This window comes from Calliphora vicina, chromosome 1 (assembly GCF_958450345.1).
Source record: "Calliphora vicina chromosome 1, idCalVici1.1, whole genome shotgun sequence".
NCBI classification, from domain to species: domain Eukaryota; kingdom Metazoa; phylum Arthropoda; class Insecta; order Diptera; family Calliphoridae; genus Calliphora; species Calliphora vicina.
The window spans coordinates 67,622,297-67,641,336 of NC_088780.1; the positions used below are offsets into that span (position 1 = coordinate 67,622,297).

Here is a 19,040-nt window from a genome sequence, read left to right on the forward strand (position 1 = left end):
GAGAGTAAAGAAATTGGGCTAAATTGTTGATATCAGTATTATTTGGTTTTTTCTGTATGGGAACAATTTTAGAAATTTTCCAAACATCTGGAAAATATGAGTTATTTAAACAATTATTAAAAATAATCAGAAGATATTCAAATGCCTTTAATGGGAGTTTTTTTTATAATAAAATTAGAAATTTTATCCAAACCACAAGATTTTTTATTGTTAATACAATTAGAATGGGATGATACCTCATTTAAAGTTGTAAGATTTTCACAATTCTGCGAGTTAATTGATGAAAATTGTTCAGAAAATATTTGCAAGCATTGATTTTGGTTAAGAGTGTTATTTATAGAAACGTCTCTTGCAGGGGTGGAACCGCTGTAAATGTTGGAAAAATGATTCTTTAATTCATATAGAATTGAAGATTTATCCTCTATCAGCACTCCATTAACAGATAGATTCTTCAAATTATTATTTTTTTTGTATCCTATTATATTGTAAATTTGTCGATGAGCAGTAGGACCTGGTTTAATCTGCTGCAGTTTTTTGCTAAACATTGCAGATTGTTCTAGTTCTACCTGTCTCTTAATTATTATATTTAATAATTGTATTTGTTTGGATAAAAGTAAATAGTCTGCATCAAAACGACTAAAATTTCTATGATATTTTCTTTTTAACTCTTTTTGTCATCTATATTCCATTTTAAACATGTTCTTTATTTTATCAGAAATTATAAATTATTTACTCTTGCATTCAATTTTCTCCGAATGATTATTATTAATCGATTGTATAGTGGTTGTAAAGTCATCAATATATTTATCAATTTCTATGTTTGTCAGATTTCTATCAGAATCTGGATAATGATTTAAAATACCACTCCTAATATCATTTCTAAAGTTTTCCCAATTTGTTCTTTTATAAAATTATTTCGAAATTTGACAGTTTTATTTGAGGTTTATGTGGGTAATTTCTGAAAGAGTTGGGAGGGAAGATAATTTTAAATTTACATTCGACAAATTTGGACTAATTAAAAAATGATTTAAATATGAGGAGCCATTAGGATATGTTGGTGTTGTATGACAAATCCGTTCAAAATATAAGGCGTTTTGATGTAAAAAATTATAAAATAAATTTTCATTAGCATTACATAAGTCATCACCCATTCATCATTTGGAAACTCTATATCATGAATTTTTACTTTAGTATATTTATAATTTTTCTTTAAAATAATAGCGACTCCTTGAGAACTGTGATCTCTGAAAAAAGTATAATTAGCAAGAGATACGTTATGTCTACCATTCAGATGTGTTTCTTGCACAAAGGCAATGTCTATATTATTCGAAACTAAAATATTCAATAGATCTACTCTCCGACTTATATCAATGAGCGATCTAACATTAAAAGTGAATAGAGTTAATGCATTATGGATCATATCATTTTTTTACTTCATCTAGGAGACCACGACACTGAAGTTTTGCCTCCTCCTTTGAAAGATTTTTATAGTTTGCAATAAATTTACTTATTTTGTCTTCTAAAGACAAAGTTTCAGGCTCGCAAAGAATTTTGGCAATTTTTAAAAATTCTTTAATTAAAGGAGACATATTGTTAGAATCCACTTGACAATTTGAATTTTGAGATTGAAAAAGACTAGCAAAAGATTTATCTGAACGAACGACGTCATTGATTTTTAAAGCTGAAGCAACATTAGTAGAAACCCTGAGATTTCTTTCCTTAGATTTAAGAACAATTTGTTTCTTCATATCAATATATTTTTTATAAGCTGAACAACCCTTAAAAGTACATCAGTTTATTTTTTGTTATATTTCATATTTGACATTAAAGTGTATTCGACAACTAACAAATGTTGTATTTGTTGCCGAGATGCTATCACCTCATTAATACGACATAGTTTTCACCATAGAGAATTATACATAGAGGCGAGACACTCTGATTTGTCAAACAAAAATACAACAAATCATATTTCTGATACAACAACAAAATACATTGACTAGCATGTATTTTGTTGTTGCAATATAGGTTTTTGACAACAGACTTAGGTTTTTGCCAATACCGTCTCGTCTCTATGGTTTTCACTTTCATATGAATTTGATGTTTGCGACACAACTGACGATTTCTAATTTCTAAAATATTAAAAAAAAAAATATATAAATTACCTTCTTTTGGAATTACAACCGGAGATCCTTCACAACTTGAATCGGGTGAAGGGGCCCTCGCATCGAAATGGTCAGATACATCGTCGTCTGACTCTTCATTTACATTAGGAATAGATTCTATTATTTCCTGACTAACAGCCTCTAATCGAGGAGGTTCTCCAAACAACTCATCCCCAAACAGTTCTGGTTCTGTAAATGATTATTTCAAGTATAAATATAATAATAATAATGAAATTTTAGCTTACGTCCAAATTCATCTCCAAATCCATCACCATCTAAACGTGAATCCGTGACATCTGGTTCATTAAGCCTAATGCTTGTTTCGTTATTTTCTATTACGTTTGAAATAACCTCATCTTCAAATAATTGATCCTAAAAAAGTAAATTAATTTAAACAAAAGTAATATTATTTTTTTAAGTATTATTAAGTTAAGTATTATTTATACTCATAATTATGGAACTCACTTCCAATTTCAGTTTTACTATTTCAGTTATTAAACGAAAATTTTTGGATAATTTTAAGCAATTAGCTATTTTTTCCACAATAGATTTATTATATACATAGTAACAATAGTTTTATATTTTTAATTTATTTGTATTTACATGAATATTGCAATTTATACCTACTATATTAATCATATATGGCCCATTTGGGCTCGATTAAATAAAAATAAATGAAATGAAATTTATATTTTTATCAAATTAAATTTTTGTTTTTTTTTTCATTTTTAAATTAAATTTTTTGTAAAAAATATTATTAAGTAGAAATTTATGTCCGATTATGGCCAATAGGCTAGGTTATTGAAAATAATAAATAAATAAAAAAAAGAATATTAAAATAATTGTTAATACTTACATTTAGAGTAGAATCTAATTGTCCTCGTACCATATCTGGTGTATCATTATCAAAGCCCACGTCACCAAATCCATCATCATGCAGGGAAAGTGACAAACTTCCATAATCTTCACGCATTGTAATTTCATCTGCTCTTGATTGATTTATAGAAAATTGTGCTTCAATATCGATATCGTTCAATTCTGGCAGTGCTGTATCAAAATCATGAAAAACTTCAGGCAACGTAATTGCATTAACATTTGCTTCTCGGTGTCCCTCAGGCAAATCAACCATTCCTGGGCGGAAAGCCATCTAAAAAATAAGGAAGCATACATTTTCTTATTAAAGCCAAACTATTTATAGGCACTTAAAGCGAATATTAAGTTTCTTTAATAGGTATTTGTCCATTCAAATATGTTAAAATTATGAAATAAACAAATAAGGCACTCCTCTATGATTAGATTAAATAATCTTGACAAATTACTATGTACGACGAAATAATTTCCATATATTGATAATTAAAAACATAACAATAACCCATGGCAGAATCAACCAGCTACAATTATTAGGGAGAGTTGTCAATATTTACCCCTACAACGTCAAATAAAGCATTTACTCTCATCACTTTTTATTATGCTTTCGCGATGTTTGCACCATAGGGCATGATAAAAATATAGAAGGTAGTTTCAATCAAAATTTTTTTTCAAATAAGGTTTTTTGAAGTTTCCTTATTTTGTGAGCATTATAAAAAGCGTTGCCACATTCCTAAAAATGATTTTTATTTTAGAGAAATTGTTTACAAAAAATGTGTAATTTATAATTTAGTATTTAAATAAAAATGTATTAAGTATGTTGTGTTGGAAGTTAATGTATTAACTGAAATATTGCTTTTAAGGAAATGGTCGGAGCACACCATTGGCTCTTTTGGCAAATCTTCTTCGCAAGTTTTACATACATCCAGCCACTGTTGTCGTTTGTTAGGTAATGTAGGGACTTTAAAAAAATTTACATTTGAATTTTTGCAAAAATATTTGGTATTTTCACAGTTGGGGAAAATGCAACTCATGTTTGTTAAATCTTAAAATAATGTTCACAAATTAGCTTTGAAATATTTGAAAATGAAAATCTTACCTTTGATACCAATTTGATAGTAAATATTTTTTATATTTTTTTTAATATTTTTTTTTAATATTTTTCAAATTAATGGAAATTATGTATTAATTTTTTCACAAACTTCAAAGAATATATGGGAAAATTTTTAATTAATATGGTATTACTATTTTAACGAAAACGTCAAAATCCTTAAGCATGTCAGACGTAGAATTTTAAAAAATAAAGAGAGAATGAAACTACCTTCTATTTTTCTACTATGCCATAGGGTACAACTAGAGGCGCAACTGAGAGTAAGCTGAGAGTAAAATAATTACTTGTGAGAGAATTATACACATAAAAATACTTGAAATTTTAACTTCAATATTCCAATTAAATAGAGACCGAACCACTTTATTACACTTCTACACAATATTTCGCATTTTTTTAATACATTTAAGGACACTTTTTTGCCGAAACACGTTAATTTTGCTCAAACGAAAAAAAATATTTTTTATTAATTTTTGACACTTAATTTTATTTGTGGTGGAATAGAACAGAGTTTCAATTTTTGGCATTGGAAATAGAAGAAAATTTAAATAAATTAAAATTTAAAAATGTTTATACAACTCTGTATGTTTGGTGAAAAATAAAAAGGCACCAATACAATATCAAAACTATGTACTAATACATTCTCACGACTTAGGTTTTTGACAACAGACTTAGGTTTTCTCCCTCTCAGTAACGCTTCTATGGATATATTATTCTACATAGAATAAACACATAGAACGGAAGGAGAGAGTAATATATATTGAAAAATTACTCTCTTTTCACACATACGGGTGATACAATAACAAAATACATGCAATACATTCTCATGAATTAGGTTTTTGACAACAGACTTAGGTTTTTGGCTCTCAGTTACCTATCTAGTTATTGTCTATGTTATAGGGAATGTATAATTGAGAACCATGGCAGAACAAGCAAGGTACAATTATTAGAAAGTATGTTCTCAATTATACATTCCCTATAACGTCAAACAAAAGAAAATGAAAAAATATAAAAAGGAAATGTCTAAAAAAAAATAATTGAATTTAAATTATTGTTACAAAAAAATTAATTTTCAAACATCAATTGAAGAAAAACTATTTTTTTTTTGATAAGTTACATACTAATTCATGTTAAAACATTAACGGCTATATGCATAAAAAAACCTTATTGTTGATTTAAAACACAATTTTGTTAACGAACACTTTAGCTTTAAAATCCATTTATAAAAGTATTGTATTCATAAAAGTTTGATAAAGGTACAATAACTAATGTACTGATTTTTGTCTAAGCTGGCAATGCTTCTCATTTATTTCCCCTTTTTTGTTGTTAGTGTTGCTTTCAATTAGGATAAAATATTCATTAATTTTCTTTTTTTCATTAATTGTTTTTAGTAATAATACATTTTTGAAGATAACAACAAATTTTTAGATAAAAAAATGTATATCTGATTCTAGTAAATTTATATTAAGCTAAAATGTATTAATGTACAATCGTTTTTATATAGTTTATTTCAATTATTATTTAAAGTATTCGAATGACGAATATTCTGTGATAAAATAAGCATCACTGGTTTATAATTTGTTTTATTAATTTATTTTTATTGACATTTTGTTTAATTTTAACAAAATTTAATGAATTTCTATGTGGAAACACATAGTTTTAATTCCGGAGTGGGTATATTAGATTCTGTGGACCTTCTTCCACAATGTTTACACATTTTATTACTATATGGCGTTGCAGGTTAAAAGTAAATGACAAAAATGCCAATCAAACTCACTTGTGAACCTCATATAGTTCACTGCCGGAGGAATATCAAACAAAATCATATACTACTAAAATGGAACTTAATCGCCAGCGGAGTGGAAATTATGTTTAGCAATTGCAATATTATCATCTATTATTCCAAATTTATCTTTAAAATCATCTTTTTTAAGATAAAAAGTAAAAAGAATTCCTTAAAGTTGGTTTAAAGTAGGGTCGAACCTACTATAAAATTTTTACATTTAATAATTGTTTATCAAAGGTATTTTAAGCTATTAATCGTTTATGAATACAAGTTTATGAAAATTTTCCTATAATTGGTTTATAAACCTTTTGTAAATGTTTATGCATATGGCTGTAAAAATTTATAAAATATCGCGGTAAGAAATTAAAACAAGTGATTAAATACTTATTTGACGTTTTAGGGGTGTACAATGGAAACTCTAATAATTGTACCTGGTAACTGATTGTACCATGATTGAGAACATACTTTTATATATTATTTTTATTTAAATTCAAAACCAAGCCCATTGGGCCAAATATGGCTTATATTCTACTCAACAACAATAATACATTTAAAATTATAAAAATGATTTTAATTATGACAAAATAATATATAAAAATTTTTAATATAAATTAATACAAAATAATAGTAATACTTTTAAAATGTAGCGATAACAATGTTGTTAATGGAAAAGAATATATTTAAGAATTACATAGTTAAGAATTATGTTCTTTCAAATAATTAATTAGTTTTTTTAAAAAAGTTTCATCAGAATAAGAAAAAGATTTTAATTCCCTAGGAAGCGTATTTCATACTCTAGATACCCTCACTTGAAATGATCTTTCATATACAGCAGAGGCAATCTGAGAAAATATTATCTGTGGATTCCTCAATGATCTAGAAAATTTAAAGTTACTTTTCAATAATTGTACCTTGCTTGATCTGCAATGACAATAACCATGATAAAAAAGTTTTTTGAAGTTTCCTTTATTTGTAAGCATTATAAAAAGCGTTGCCACATTCCTAAAAATTATTTTTATTTTCGTAAAATTTTTTACAAAAAATGTGTAATTTATTGACTTTAAACAAATTTATGTTGGAGAAAATGCAACTCATGCTTGTTAATTCTTAAAATAATGTTCACAAATTGACAATTTGAAAGTAATTTTTTTTATATTTTTCAAAGAATATATGAGCAAATTTAAAATTATTTAAAAATATTACTATTTTTATGAAAACTTCATATTCAGGATGCACTAAGTAAGGTGAAATCAACAACAAAGCTGATTTTTATTTATCTATTTTGAAAGTGCTTGGGTTTTGTCAAACTGAATTTATTTTGAAAAAATAATAAATTTTATTTTCAAAGAAAAAATTTTAAATCAAAAAACATGAATGAAAATGTGAATAAAAAGATTTCATATAATGAAATTTGAATAAAGCACTATTAAACCGTTGTTCTTTTTCAAATATAATTTAAATTTAACGGCCGTTTTTTAGTTAATATGCGAAAATAAAAAAAGCTTTGTGTTCATATTGGTAACGGTTTTGTCAAAGATTATATACATACATTGTGTGTTGACATAAAAAATAATAAATTTAAAAATTCTAACAAAAACTAAAATCTCTTTAATTCTGAAAAGCAACATTTTGAAGCAAAATTTTGCTAAAATCGACGTTAATAAAAATAGTAAATAAAAGATAAAAAATAATCAGGTGAGTATCAATAAAATTGAACTTAAAAAATAAACATTCCATTAAAAAAAATCTAAAAGATGCCAAAATCATCCACCGGGCACGGTGGTACATTTTTAATGATCTTCTGTCGAGTTGTGACTGATAAACAGAACCAACACAGAAGAAACAACAAAATAGAACAAACATAAAAAAACAACAATTGCTTCATTGTTAGCTGACAGCTGACTACAGCAAAACAAAACAAGTAATAATACTAAAGAATACAACACTGAGAAAGCTCGTAAATTTCGTCTAACTCAAACAAAGTAGAAACAGAAATAAGATTAAAAGAAAGCTTTGATATAAGTACTTGATTCTATTTCTGTAAAAACTGGTGAGTTAAATAGATGATATTTACAAGCGACACTTACATCGACACAAAAAGAGTGCTGATGAGGGGGTGGTGGCTAACCCCGAAAATGCATTCCATTCTGCCGTGTGTCTAAATATAACTTTTTCAGTATTCTTTAGAATTATGAAAATTGTATAGAATAAATTGTATTTCTAAGGAAATCAATTTAATGAACTCGAGCCTAAATAATAATTAATAATATTAATCACAAAAAGAAAAGTTCGACATAATAACCACTAATATTAATTTAAAATCAAATTTGTTTATTTTTTATTTGACAAATTTAATTTTGACAAAACCTATGCACTTATCAGCAAGAAATATTGTGTTTGTTGTCGAAACGCTCTCACCTTACTTATTACATCATGTTCATAATCATTAAGCATGTCAGACATAGAATTTTAAAAAATAAAGAGAGAATGAAACTACCTTCTATTTTTCTACTATGAGTAGTATGTGAATTCAACACACTTGAGAGACAGATTTAACTTCAAAAGTTTTTCTTAAAAATTGCAATTCTAACACACTCTTTCACAGAAAGATAACATTATTTTATTTTTTTCCACACATTTAAACCGTTAAAGTAACCGAAACATGTATATTTTGCACAAACGAAAAATATTTTTTTTTAATTTTTTTACTTTTAATTTTAGGGGGTTGAAATTAAAACTGAAAAAAACACATTTGTATATTTTGGTATTGAAAATGAATAAGAAATTCAAATAATTTAAATGTTTGCAGAAATTATGGAATAAAAACCTGAAAAATCTATTTATAAAATCTTTCAAGGTCAAATATACATTAAATAATTTGAGAGATGTTTGAATTTTTAAATTTAATTGTAATAAAATTTTGTTATAACTTTTAAGGTCGATTTTTTAAAACTATGAGTGTTTGAGGAATGTGGTGAAAGTGGTTTGAACACCACTATATATTAACAAAATTTTACCAATACATTCATAGAGTTAGGTTTTTTTATGACAACCGACTTAGGTTTTTTTGACAGCGCTTCACTTCTTGTTATTCTTTAGTAGTTTCATTCTCTCTTTATTTTTTCAAATTCTATGTCTGACATGCTTAAGGATTATGAAGTTTTCATAAAAATAGTAATACCATATTAATTTTAAATATTCCCATATATTCTCTGAAAAATATAAAAAAAAATTACTTTCAAATAGGGCTATGTTGTTTTTGCCAACTGCGAAAATACAAAATATTTTTGCAACAATTCAAACATAAATTTATTTAAAGTCAATAAATTACACATTTTTTGTAAAAAATTTTACGAAAATAAAAAAAAAATTAGGAATGTGGCAACGCTTTTTATAATGCTCACAAATAAAGGAAACTTCAAAAAACTTTATTAAAAAAAAAAAATTAAAATTTGATGGTAGTTTCACTTCTACCATTGTTCATAGGCAATTGTATTACATTTTGTACGTAAGGACAATTATAAAATTTTTAGTAAAAACATTGGTAAAATTTTGCAAGCAAAAAAAATGCAACTCTACGTCAATTTACTTAATAAAATTTAGATATAATTAATGATTAGAGTGCCGACATAATTTTGATGGCTAGTTTTGAAATGGATTTTATTGAAATAAAACTAAAAGGTAAGACATTGAAGTAATCAAGGCTGTGTTACCAGGTCCATGGAAGACATTTATGACTATTGCAACCTCCAAAAGAAAATTTAATGATGCAAATATAATAAGGAGAAACCAATTCAATAAACCATATATTATTTAAAAAAATAAATTAAGCTGCTATGGTGGAAGGTTAATTAACGTAATTTCAATTTATTCGAGTCTGATAGTTTAGATCTGTTACTCAGGCCGTCTGATCAGAGATATTCCCTTAAATATTAAATTAAAATAGTAAAAAATTGCGATAGCTAAGTAATCACGTAAGCTAAAGATAGGTTTCTATGAAATATGAATAGTGTAAAATTTAATATTATTTACAGTTGTCTTTCTCTGTGTTGGAATTCTTTTACTTACCAAAATAAATGGATATTTGAATACGATTTCATTATTTGCTATTTTTACACGATTGTGAAAATATTATTTTAGCATTAAATTTCAGCACCCTTCTAACATTAATTAGTCATATTCTTTTGATCTTCAGCTCTTATGCACTCAGTTTTAGGCACACAACCACAATTATTTTTATTTTTCATAGATAATAACCGCAAGATATTAATTGAGTAAAGAAATAAATAAAAATTCTTAAAATTTTCTTGGTTTTCGAACAATTCACCATATTGAACGGAAAATTCATCATTCGTTAATTCTGTTATTCTTTGTGATTTCATATCCTTGAATTTATTAGTATTAACAGTAAATTACTTTATTGTAACAGTATTATAGTTTTTTAACAATTTTTTATAATTATTTGTTTCAAAATTTTAAAAATTATGTCAATTTCTTTAGAGATGCATTTTTTTTTGCTCGCACAAATTTACCACTGATTTTACTAAAAATTTTATAATTATCCCCATGATGAAATATATCTATTTTTCTACTATGATTTTCCCTACGTACAAAAATATTGCACAAAATAATTGACTACAACTACAAAAATAGCAGATGGGGAGAATTGGAGACCGTTATAAGAAAAATCATACCAGTTGAAGGTCACATATCATAGCGTTGAATTTGTTATGCTCGCAACTGTATGTAAAAATGAATGTATGTTTCGTATGGATATAAAAACAGCTGGACCGATTTTGATGAAATTTTCAGTGAATCTTCAGAATAGCCTAGCGGGTAGCACCGTAAATTCAGATTTTTGAATTTCGGTCTGTAGGCGGTATGATTATAGATTATATGTATAACTGTTTCTTTATTTCATATAGTAGTTTCCTATATATATATAGTTCAGTAATTGTGGCCAAATTTTTGCGAAAAAAAAAATCCAAAAAAAATAAAAATTTTGTCAAAAAATGATGTTTTTCATTCGAGAAATAAATGCTTTTTCATTCCCAACTTTTAAATAATGATAATTTTCATTTCGTTGATTTACATCCACCCCTATCGTGAAATTTATGTTCCCATGAAATATCCATTTCCCTCGAAGGGAAAATTGCTATTGTGATATTCCCCTAAATTTTTCATTCACAATAGTTGATTTCGTTAGTAAAAGTTTATGAACGAAAAATGGAAAACGGAACATATTTCATGTGAAATATTGATTCGCGATAGGGGTGATCATTCTGAAAATTTTAATTCACAGTGGTGTACTCTGAAGCGAATGCTTTGGTGTAACATGTCCGGTACATACCAAAAAATCGTGCGATAAAAGTAGGCCGATGTTAACATCAATTGATGATAAACAAAATTTCAGAAAGTACTACTGATATCGAAAACAACATCGGCAAATGATATTCCGTTCACGCTGAACTTCAGCCAAATGAAAATGAAAATTCAATTCGTTGTCGACAAGGTATTCACAAGTGTTACAACCAACTACAAAAATTCGGATTGGCTGTGTAAACTTGCAATTTTGGTACCAAGAAATGATGATGTCAACAAGCTCAATGAGCAAATTAATTGAAACAGCCTGGCGAAACAAACTGCCTGGAAATACAAATCGATTGGCACAGTAATGAACGAGGAAAAAGCCTCAATTATGCTACTAAACATTGAAGGTTGGATCACCGATGTTTCACCGCAACATAAATGCGCCAAAATTATGCAACGGAACATGATTGACCATCAAATAATGTTCACCAAATTTAGTCCAAGACGTAATGATTCCACGCATACCAATGCATTTTACATGTCGAAGGTACCCTACTTTGAGCCCCCATATCGACGCCCCACATTTTAATAACTTAAACTAGAACTTAAATTAGAAATGCCAGATTTTTTCCAAACAATTTCGATTCTGCCCCACTGTGCAGTGGTGGCTAAAACATATGCAACTAGCAACAGAATTTTGAAGAAGTTGTTTAACCCAGATAAGCCGACTGTACTACATGTAGTACTAGAGTGCTCCAAGATTGTATGGACGAAAAAAACTTTCTAGGTACAGGCCGTCCCCCCCTCTAGAATTGTTCTATGTATTGTAGAAACACGTTGTGTAAAATATTAGGATGATAGGATAACGTTAACTGGTGGCGCAACGACGCTGAAGTTTTGAGGTGCATTTACAAGGGGAAAATATGGAATTTTTTCAGTTTTTGTAAAAATTTTGCCATTAAATAATGACTTTTACAATTTAATTTAAAAGAATCGAAATGTGTACGTAATTGTCATTATAATAAGATATAAAAGACAAAAATTGGTCAAAAAATGTTAAAGTTATTAAAAAATCGCCAGGCCATTAACGTGTCTCAGGCGACTAGAACAAGAAATTTATGCACAAAATTAACATATTTTGAGAAATATTAAAATAAAAGCTATTTTTTACTTAAAATATATCCATATTTACTTGTATATGAGTTTTTGTCCTCGTAGGATACCGTTAACCTATTCGCAGGTATGACCAAAAAAATAAAATTTTTTTAACGGCAGTTTCAAAACTCCAATTTAAAATTTTTAAAAATTTTGTTAAACAAATTTCAGAATTTTTTGATCATCACATGGGGATTTATTGACAACATAATAGGGAATAAAAATGTGAAAAAAGTATGTCAATACCTCCTATAGTTTTTCCGTACCTGCGATATACATTTTGCGATTTTCGAGAAAAACTAATTTTTTGGCCATATTTTGGGGAATGACCAGAATTTCCTTACTGTAATGATTTTTAAGTAAAAGCTATTCAGAATAATATAGTCCAGGTAATTTTAAATATAGTCTGAAAGTTTTACTAAAATCGGAAAACTTTAACCCTTAAATCGTGAAGGTCAAAGGTCAATTTTTTCAATATTTGGAATTTCTCATGGAAAGATAGCGAAATATTATATATTTTTGGGCCGATTTTGATGAAACTTAAGAAAAATATAAAATGAAGTCTAGTATTCACAATAACAGTACAAACATGTAAATTAACCTTAAGAGTACTTGGGGTCAAAATGAATGTGTTTTTTGTGATTTTAAAAGTTGAGGGTCATTTGGACCCCAAGTGCTATTAAGGGTTAATTTCCATTTTTGTACTGTTATTGTGAATACTAGACTTCATTTTATATTTTTCTTAAGTTTCATCAAAATCGGCCCAAAAATATATAATGTTTCGCTATCTTTCCATGAGAAATTCCAAATATTGAAAAAATTGACCTTTGACCTTCACGATTTAAGGGTTAAAGTTTTCCGATTTTAGTAAAACTTTCAGACTATATTTAAAATTACCTGGACTATATTATTCTGAATAGCTTTTACTTAAAAATCATTACAGTAAGGAAATTCTGGTCATTCCCCAAAATATGGCCAAAAAATTAGTTTTTCTCGAAAATCGCAAAATGTATATCGCAGGTACGGAAAAACTATAGGAGGTATTGACATACTTTTTTCACATTTTTATTCCCTATTATGTTGTCAATAAATCCCCATGTGATGATCAAAAAATTCTGAAATTTGTTTAACAAAATTTTTAAAAATTTTAAATTGGAGTTTTGAAACTGCCGTTAAAAAAATTTATTTTTTTTTGTCATACCTGCGAATAGGTTAACGGTATCCTACGAGGACAAAAACTCATATACAAGTAAATATGGATATATTTTAAGTAAAAATAAGCTTTTATTTTAATATTTCTCAAAATATGTTAATTTTGTTCATAAATTTCTTGTTCTAGTGGCCTGAGACACGTTAATGGCCTGGCGATTTTTTAATAACTTTAACATTTTTTGACCAATTTTTGTCTTTTATATCTTATTATAATGACAATTACGTACACATTTCGATTCTTTTAAATTAAATTGTAAAAGTCATTATTTAATGGCAAAATTTTTACAAAAACTGAAAAAATTTCATATTTTCCCCTTGTAAATGCACCTCAAAACTTCAGCGTCGTTGCGCCACCAGTTAACGTTATCCTATCATCCTAATATTTTACACAATGTGTTTCTACAATACATAGAACAATTCTAGAGGGGGGGACGGTCAAAATTCGCAATTTTATTTTTTTGGAGCACTCTAATGTAGTACATGTAGTTCTTGTTTACAGGATACGTCATGTTTATCAAAATACCATTTTTTTTGTTCACATACTTAGTACGTACTCACCAATACCTCATGGGAGATTGTGTGATCGCATTATTTTTTGCTACTATTTTTGAGTTATTGAATTTGTAATTTGTCATATTTTCATAATCCCCATATTCAGTCATTATGGACATATCTCATTTGCACGGAAAGTAAAATTTTGTACATTTACAAGTGAATAAATACTATATTTTTTTGGAATTTATATTTATGAAGAGTAGCTTGATTTTTATATGCATGAATGCTTCATTATTGCGTTTTAGTTTTGTTGTTGTGACCCCAATGTCCTCTATATTGGACGACTTAAAAACAACACTTTTTTCAATAAATTTTTAAAAAACTCTAATTGCACTGTTTTTTATTTCTCATTTGCTTCCAAATTAATATAAAAGTAATTTTAAAATGATCAAGCTCAAGCAATCGGCATATCTGAGTTAAACTAGTTTTAAAGGTAAAAACAAATATGCATGTGCTTGTAATATTTTTTTATTAATGCTTTAAAAATGAGAATATGAAATTTAATTCAGAATTTTTTGCATTGAAAAAAAAAAAATTAAAAAAAAACTACATATGGGTTGATATTTCATTGGCCAAAACATATGCAGCCAATTGCTTCGAAAACATTTATGTCTATAAAACTTAATAATTCATGGCAAATCCTATATTTTCAATGACTGCCTTACATCGGCAAGGCAGTGAAGCTATCAAATTGGCAATTAAATTTGCAGGAATAGCGTTCCAAGCTTCTGCCAATCCTTTAAAAATAATATCTGAATTAGTGCAATTTTCGAGATCGATTCTTTGATTAACGATTTCCAAAAGGTTCGCAATGGGGTTTAGATCTGGCAATTGTGGTGGCCATTCCATTACCGAAACTCTTTCATGTGCTAACCACGATTTAACAACATGCGAAGAGTGCTTGCGGTGGTTATTGTGCTGAATAACTCATCGAAGAGGCATATTATCCTCAGCATTTGGAAGTATTACTCTATCCAAGATGTCTCTATAGATAAATCCACCCATTATTCCATTAATTTTGTGCAATGAGCCTACTCCAGTAGCTTAAAAACAACCCCCATACCATTACGTTGCATACTGCATGCAGGTATTATTTTTATACATATTTTTACCAAAAAAATCAATTTGTAAAAAAAATTCGAAAAAGTACATTTTGTTTTGCGGCTCCTCAATTGTTAGTCTAAGCAATCATATATGGCCAACTTATGAGCTCGATTGTAAACTGTGAATTATTATAAAATAAAAACAGAAAAAAATAAGGAATAGACCTAAGCCATAGAGAAACATAGAGCGGAAACTAGAAAAAAACTCAAACAAAAAAATTACTCAAAATAATCACACATACGAGTGTTGTTTTTGTTTTCACATAGTTTTTTCCATTGTAGAATTAGCAAGGTACAATTATTAGAAAGTATGTTCTCAATTATACATTCCCTAAAACGTCAAACAAAAGAAAATTAAAAAAATATAAAAGGAAATGCCAAAAAAAAATAATTAAATTTAAATTTTTATTACAAAAATTTACTAACCATTGAAGAAAAACTATATTTTTTTAATAAGTGTGTATAATTTCAGTTAAAATGTAACAAATTTAAAAAATATCGCGGAAACAAATTAAAAAAAAGTAAAGTGATTAAATACATAGTTTGACGTTTTAGGGATGAACATTGGAAACTCTCTCTAATAATTGTACCTGGTAACTGATTGTACCATGGTTTTTTCTACAAATACATTCTCACCACTTAGGTTTATGACAACTGAGTTAGGTCTTTGACAGGAGAATTTCCGCTCTATGTCTATTCTCTATGACCTAAGCTTTCTTTTGAGCATAAAAAAAATAAAAAAAGTCAAAAAGTTTTTGATTTTGCAAAAAAGAAAATTAATAATTGTATGTCTTGAATTACAAAACATTTGTTTCGATAGATGTCCCACTAATCGACCAAAAAGGTCTTAAAGGAAAAAAAATAAAAAAGGGTTCATTTTGGAAAAAAAAAATAGATTTAGCAAACGAAAAAGTCAAAAATTGTTTCGAGTTACAAAATATTTATTTCGGTAGATATCCCAGTCGAATCCCACTAAACGACCGAAAAGCTCTTAAAGAAAAAGACCTATGCTTTATTTAAGCTAAGCGACCAAAAAGCTCTCCAAGGAAAAGAGCGTTCTTGACTGATATTGTTGGAAATTTGTGTCTGAATTACTATCCAATAGGACTAACCTTGGTGCAAATTTCATCCCGATCGGAAGACATCGATTTCTAAAGTTGGTGGTATATATAAAAGTGAATCTGTGTTTGTTTGTGATTGTTTGCGTATTTATATGCGTATGGCACTCGACTTACAATAAGGAAATTGAACAATCTAATCGGGCCGACCTTTATTACTGTGAAGTGTCAGATGTATTGTGGCACGTATTCCGATTATAACTTCCTAAGGCATTAGAACAATAAATAATTAATAAAAAATTTTATATACTAAACATTAAATACAAATATTTTTTGTTCTAAACTTTTCTTTTTTATTATAATTCATATTAAGGATAAAAAATATGAAATAAATAACGTACTTTTTATTACATTAGAAACTAATTTTATGTAGACTAGCCCCCTTTTTCTCAATATCTGGTTATCGTTTTTCGAAACGATAAACCTATAATTAACATTTTTTGTATGAGAACTGTCAGTTTATCGTCACGATAAAAAATAACCAGAGATTGAGAAAATGGCGTTAAATATAATGTAAATCATTACGGTACGGGTAGCGAAGCACGCCGGTTTTTAGCTAGTTGTAAATAAAGTACAACATAAGTAATCATTAACATCTGAGATCAATAAACAGCAAAAGTTAAAAACAATGCATAATTAATGCTCTTATTATTTTCCTTTGCTTAACTGTTCAAAATAAAATGTAAGTAATTTTAATAAATAAGTTAGTTACGCGTTAAACTATACATGCGATTCTGCAAGTTCCAATAATTTTGGGGACACCAAATAGTTAGATAAACGAATTTGAAACGATTTCTGAAAGAAGTTCAAATGTCTAATGGGAAAAATTATCTGTGTTTCTAGTCGAGAGAGATAAATTAAACATGTCAAAAATATACCCAGGGTAACCTCTAACAATTGATTTATAAAAAAAAATAAGAATTGTTATCATTAGGAATTATTGTTTGTTCATTTGTCTAATTAATTTAATTCAAATACCAAGGCGTATTAATCAGGTGAGAGCGTCTCGGCAACAAACACAACAAAGACAATATTTTTTATTTGTCAAGAGATTGAGAATGTCAAAACAGAAAAATTGAAACATAAATAAATTACTGGAAATTTTTTATAAATGCGTCGAACGTGAATTAGTGATTACAATAAAACTTTTAAACTATCCATTTAACAGTGTCCATCTGTTTGTGTAAAACTGTAGCAAGTCCAAAATACACAAACTAATTCTTGTAAGGAGTTTGTAATGAAAATCAGCATTTAGCTTTGTCTGTCTGTTTAAAATACTCACAAGTCCAAAATACACGACCTAATTCGCGAAAGGAGTTCTAAGCATTAAGCTGTATATGTAAAATACTCGCAAATCCAAAATACACAACTTATTTAATTGATTTTCATAAATTTATTTGAATAATTTTTCGTTTTTTATTTTTTCAATTTAAATATTATAAATGTCATCCACAAAGAGTAAACAACTATTTGACACTTTCAAACTCAATATAAATAAACAAACAATAATCAGCTGTGCTAGTAACTTCACCTTATTGAATACACCTTGTCAAATACGAAGAATATTGAAAATTCGTATACATTTGTGAGGTATTTTTCAAAAAATTCAAAAATGTACAAATGATTCTTTAAATTGCAATATAAATCTTTAATATTGTTTAGTTAATATTAGAAATGAATTTGTAAAAATGTTTAATGTCCCCAGCAAAAAACTGCGTTCTATGATGTAAAAGCTTACAGAAATGCATCGAAGAAGCAGTAATGTAAGGGAGACTTTTGCGATTTTAATTTTGGATGCAAAACTTATTGCTTTTAAGCGGCTAATCTCGAACAAAATTAAAAGTGCAACAGAAACAATGCGAAATTTTTCGGCAGCAGTAAAAAAAATTAATACTGATGCACATTTATAAGGCATGTTTTTTGTTCGAGATAAGATTTGCATCCAATTACCACTTCTATGCTGCATTTCTGTAACATGTAAGACATGTTATACTGTATACTTAAATGAGACACTGTATATATAGATATTAAGGATCTAAAAAACATAGTTCAAAATGTTTTACCTTAATTTTAACAAAAGCCTCATTACAGTCAGCTAACAAATATTTTGCTTTACGTGAATAAATGCGTACTACTCCAAGTAGCAAGTGTCCAGATGTTCGTAAAGCCAGCTTTACTTTCGGTTGCATTATTCCCTCAACAGACTTCTCTATGTTTGTTTCGAAAACATGGGCCTTTGTGATTTTTTTGTCCCAATGAGCTGCTAGCCATACTCGGGCCAAAGGCCCTTTTTTGGCCAATATAATATGTGCATAAAACATTATTTAGCACTTTTCAGTTATTTTGCAATTAAATGCAATTATTTAATAAACAGAGATCTTCAAATTGTTAATATACACCACAAAACAAAAACTGTACAAATATTCCAGCAGGGATGACAAATTTAGCGCTTGCGTTCAAGTACTTAGAGATGAGCATTTTTTATCGATAGTGATGCCACATTAACAATAAGAAATGCTTACCAGATTTATATTTCTGAATGCTTGCAAATGTAAAACAGCGTTGCCACTCATAAAATATTTTTCCCACAAAATTTCTTATTAAAAATCACGGTATTAAAATGTATCAAAGTGGCATCACACATTTAACCCCAATGTAAGTAAG

General features: G+C 27.8%; 1 protein-coding gene across 2 annotated transcripts in view; it reads right to left on the reverse strand.

The window, feature by feature from the left end:
* The window catches only part of vtd (RAD21 cohesin complex component verthandi), a 148,776-nt gene extending 129,951 nt beyond the window's left edge, over window positions 1–18,825 (reverse strand). Inside the window, exons 1-4 of one of the 2 annotated variants that reach the window (XM_065514952.1) lie at window positions 18,440–18,825; window positions 3,019–3,309; window positions 2,408–2,534; window positions 2,163–2,351 (exon numbers count right to left, since the gene is read on the reverse strand). In XM_065514952.1, coding sequence (XP_065371024.1) covers window positions 2,163–2,351; window positions 2,408–2,534; window positions 3,019–3,309; window positions 18,440–18,697 — 865 coding nt within the window. In that variant the 5' untranslated portion in view covers window positions 18,698–18,825. The remainder of the gene's footprint in view (window positions 1–2,162; window positions 2,352–2,407; window positions 2,535–3,018; window positions 3,310–18,439) is intronic. The other variant, XM_065514953.1, reaches the window with a different exon arrangement.
* Window positions 18,826–19,040: the final 215 nt, after the last annotated feature.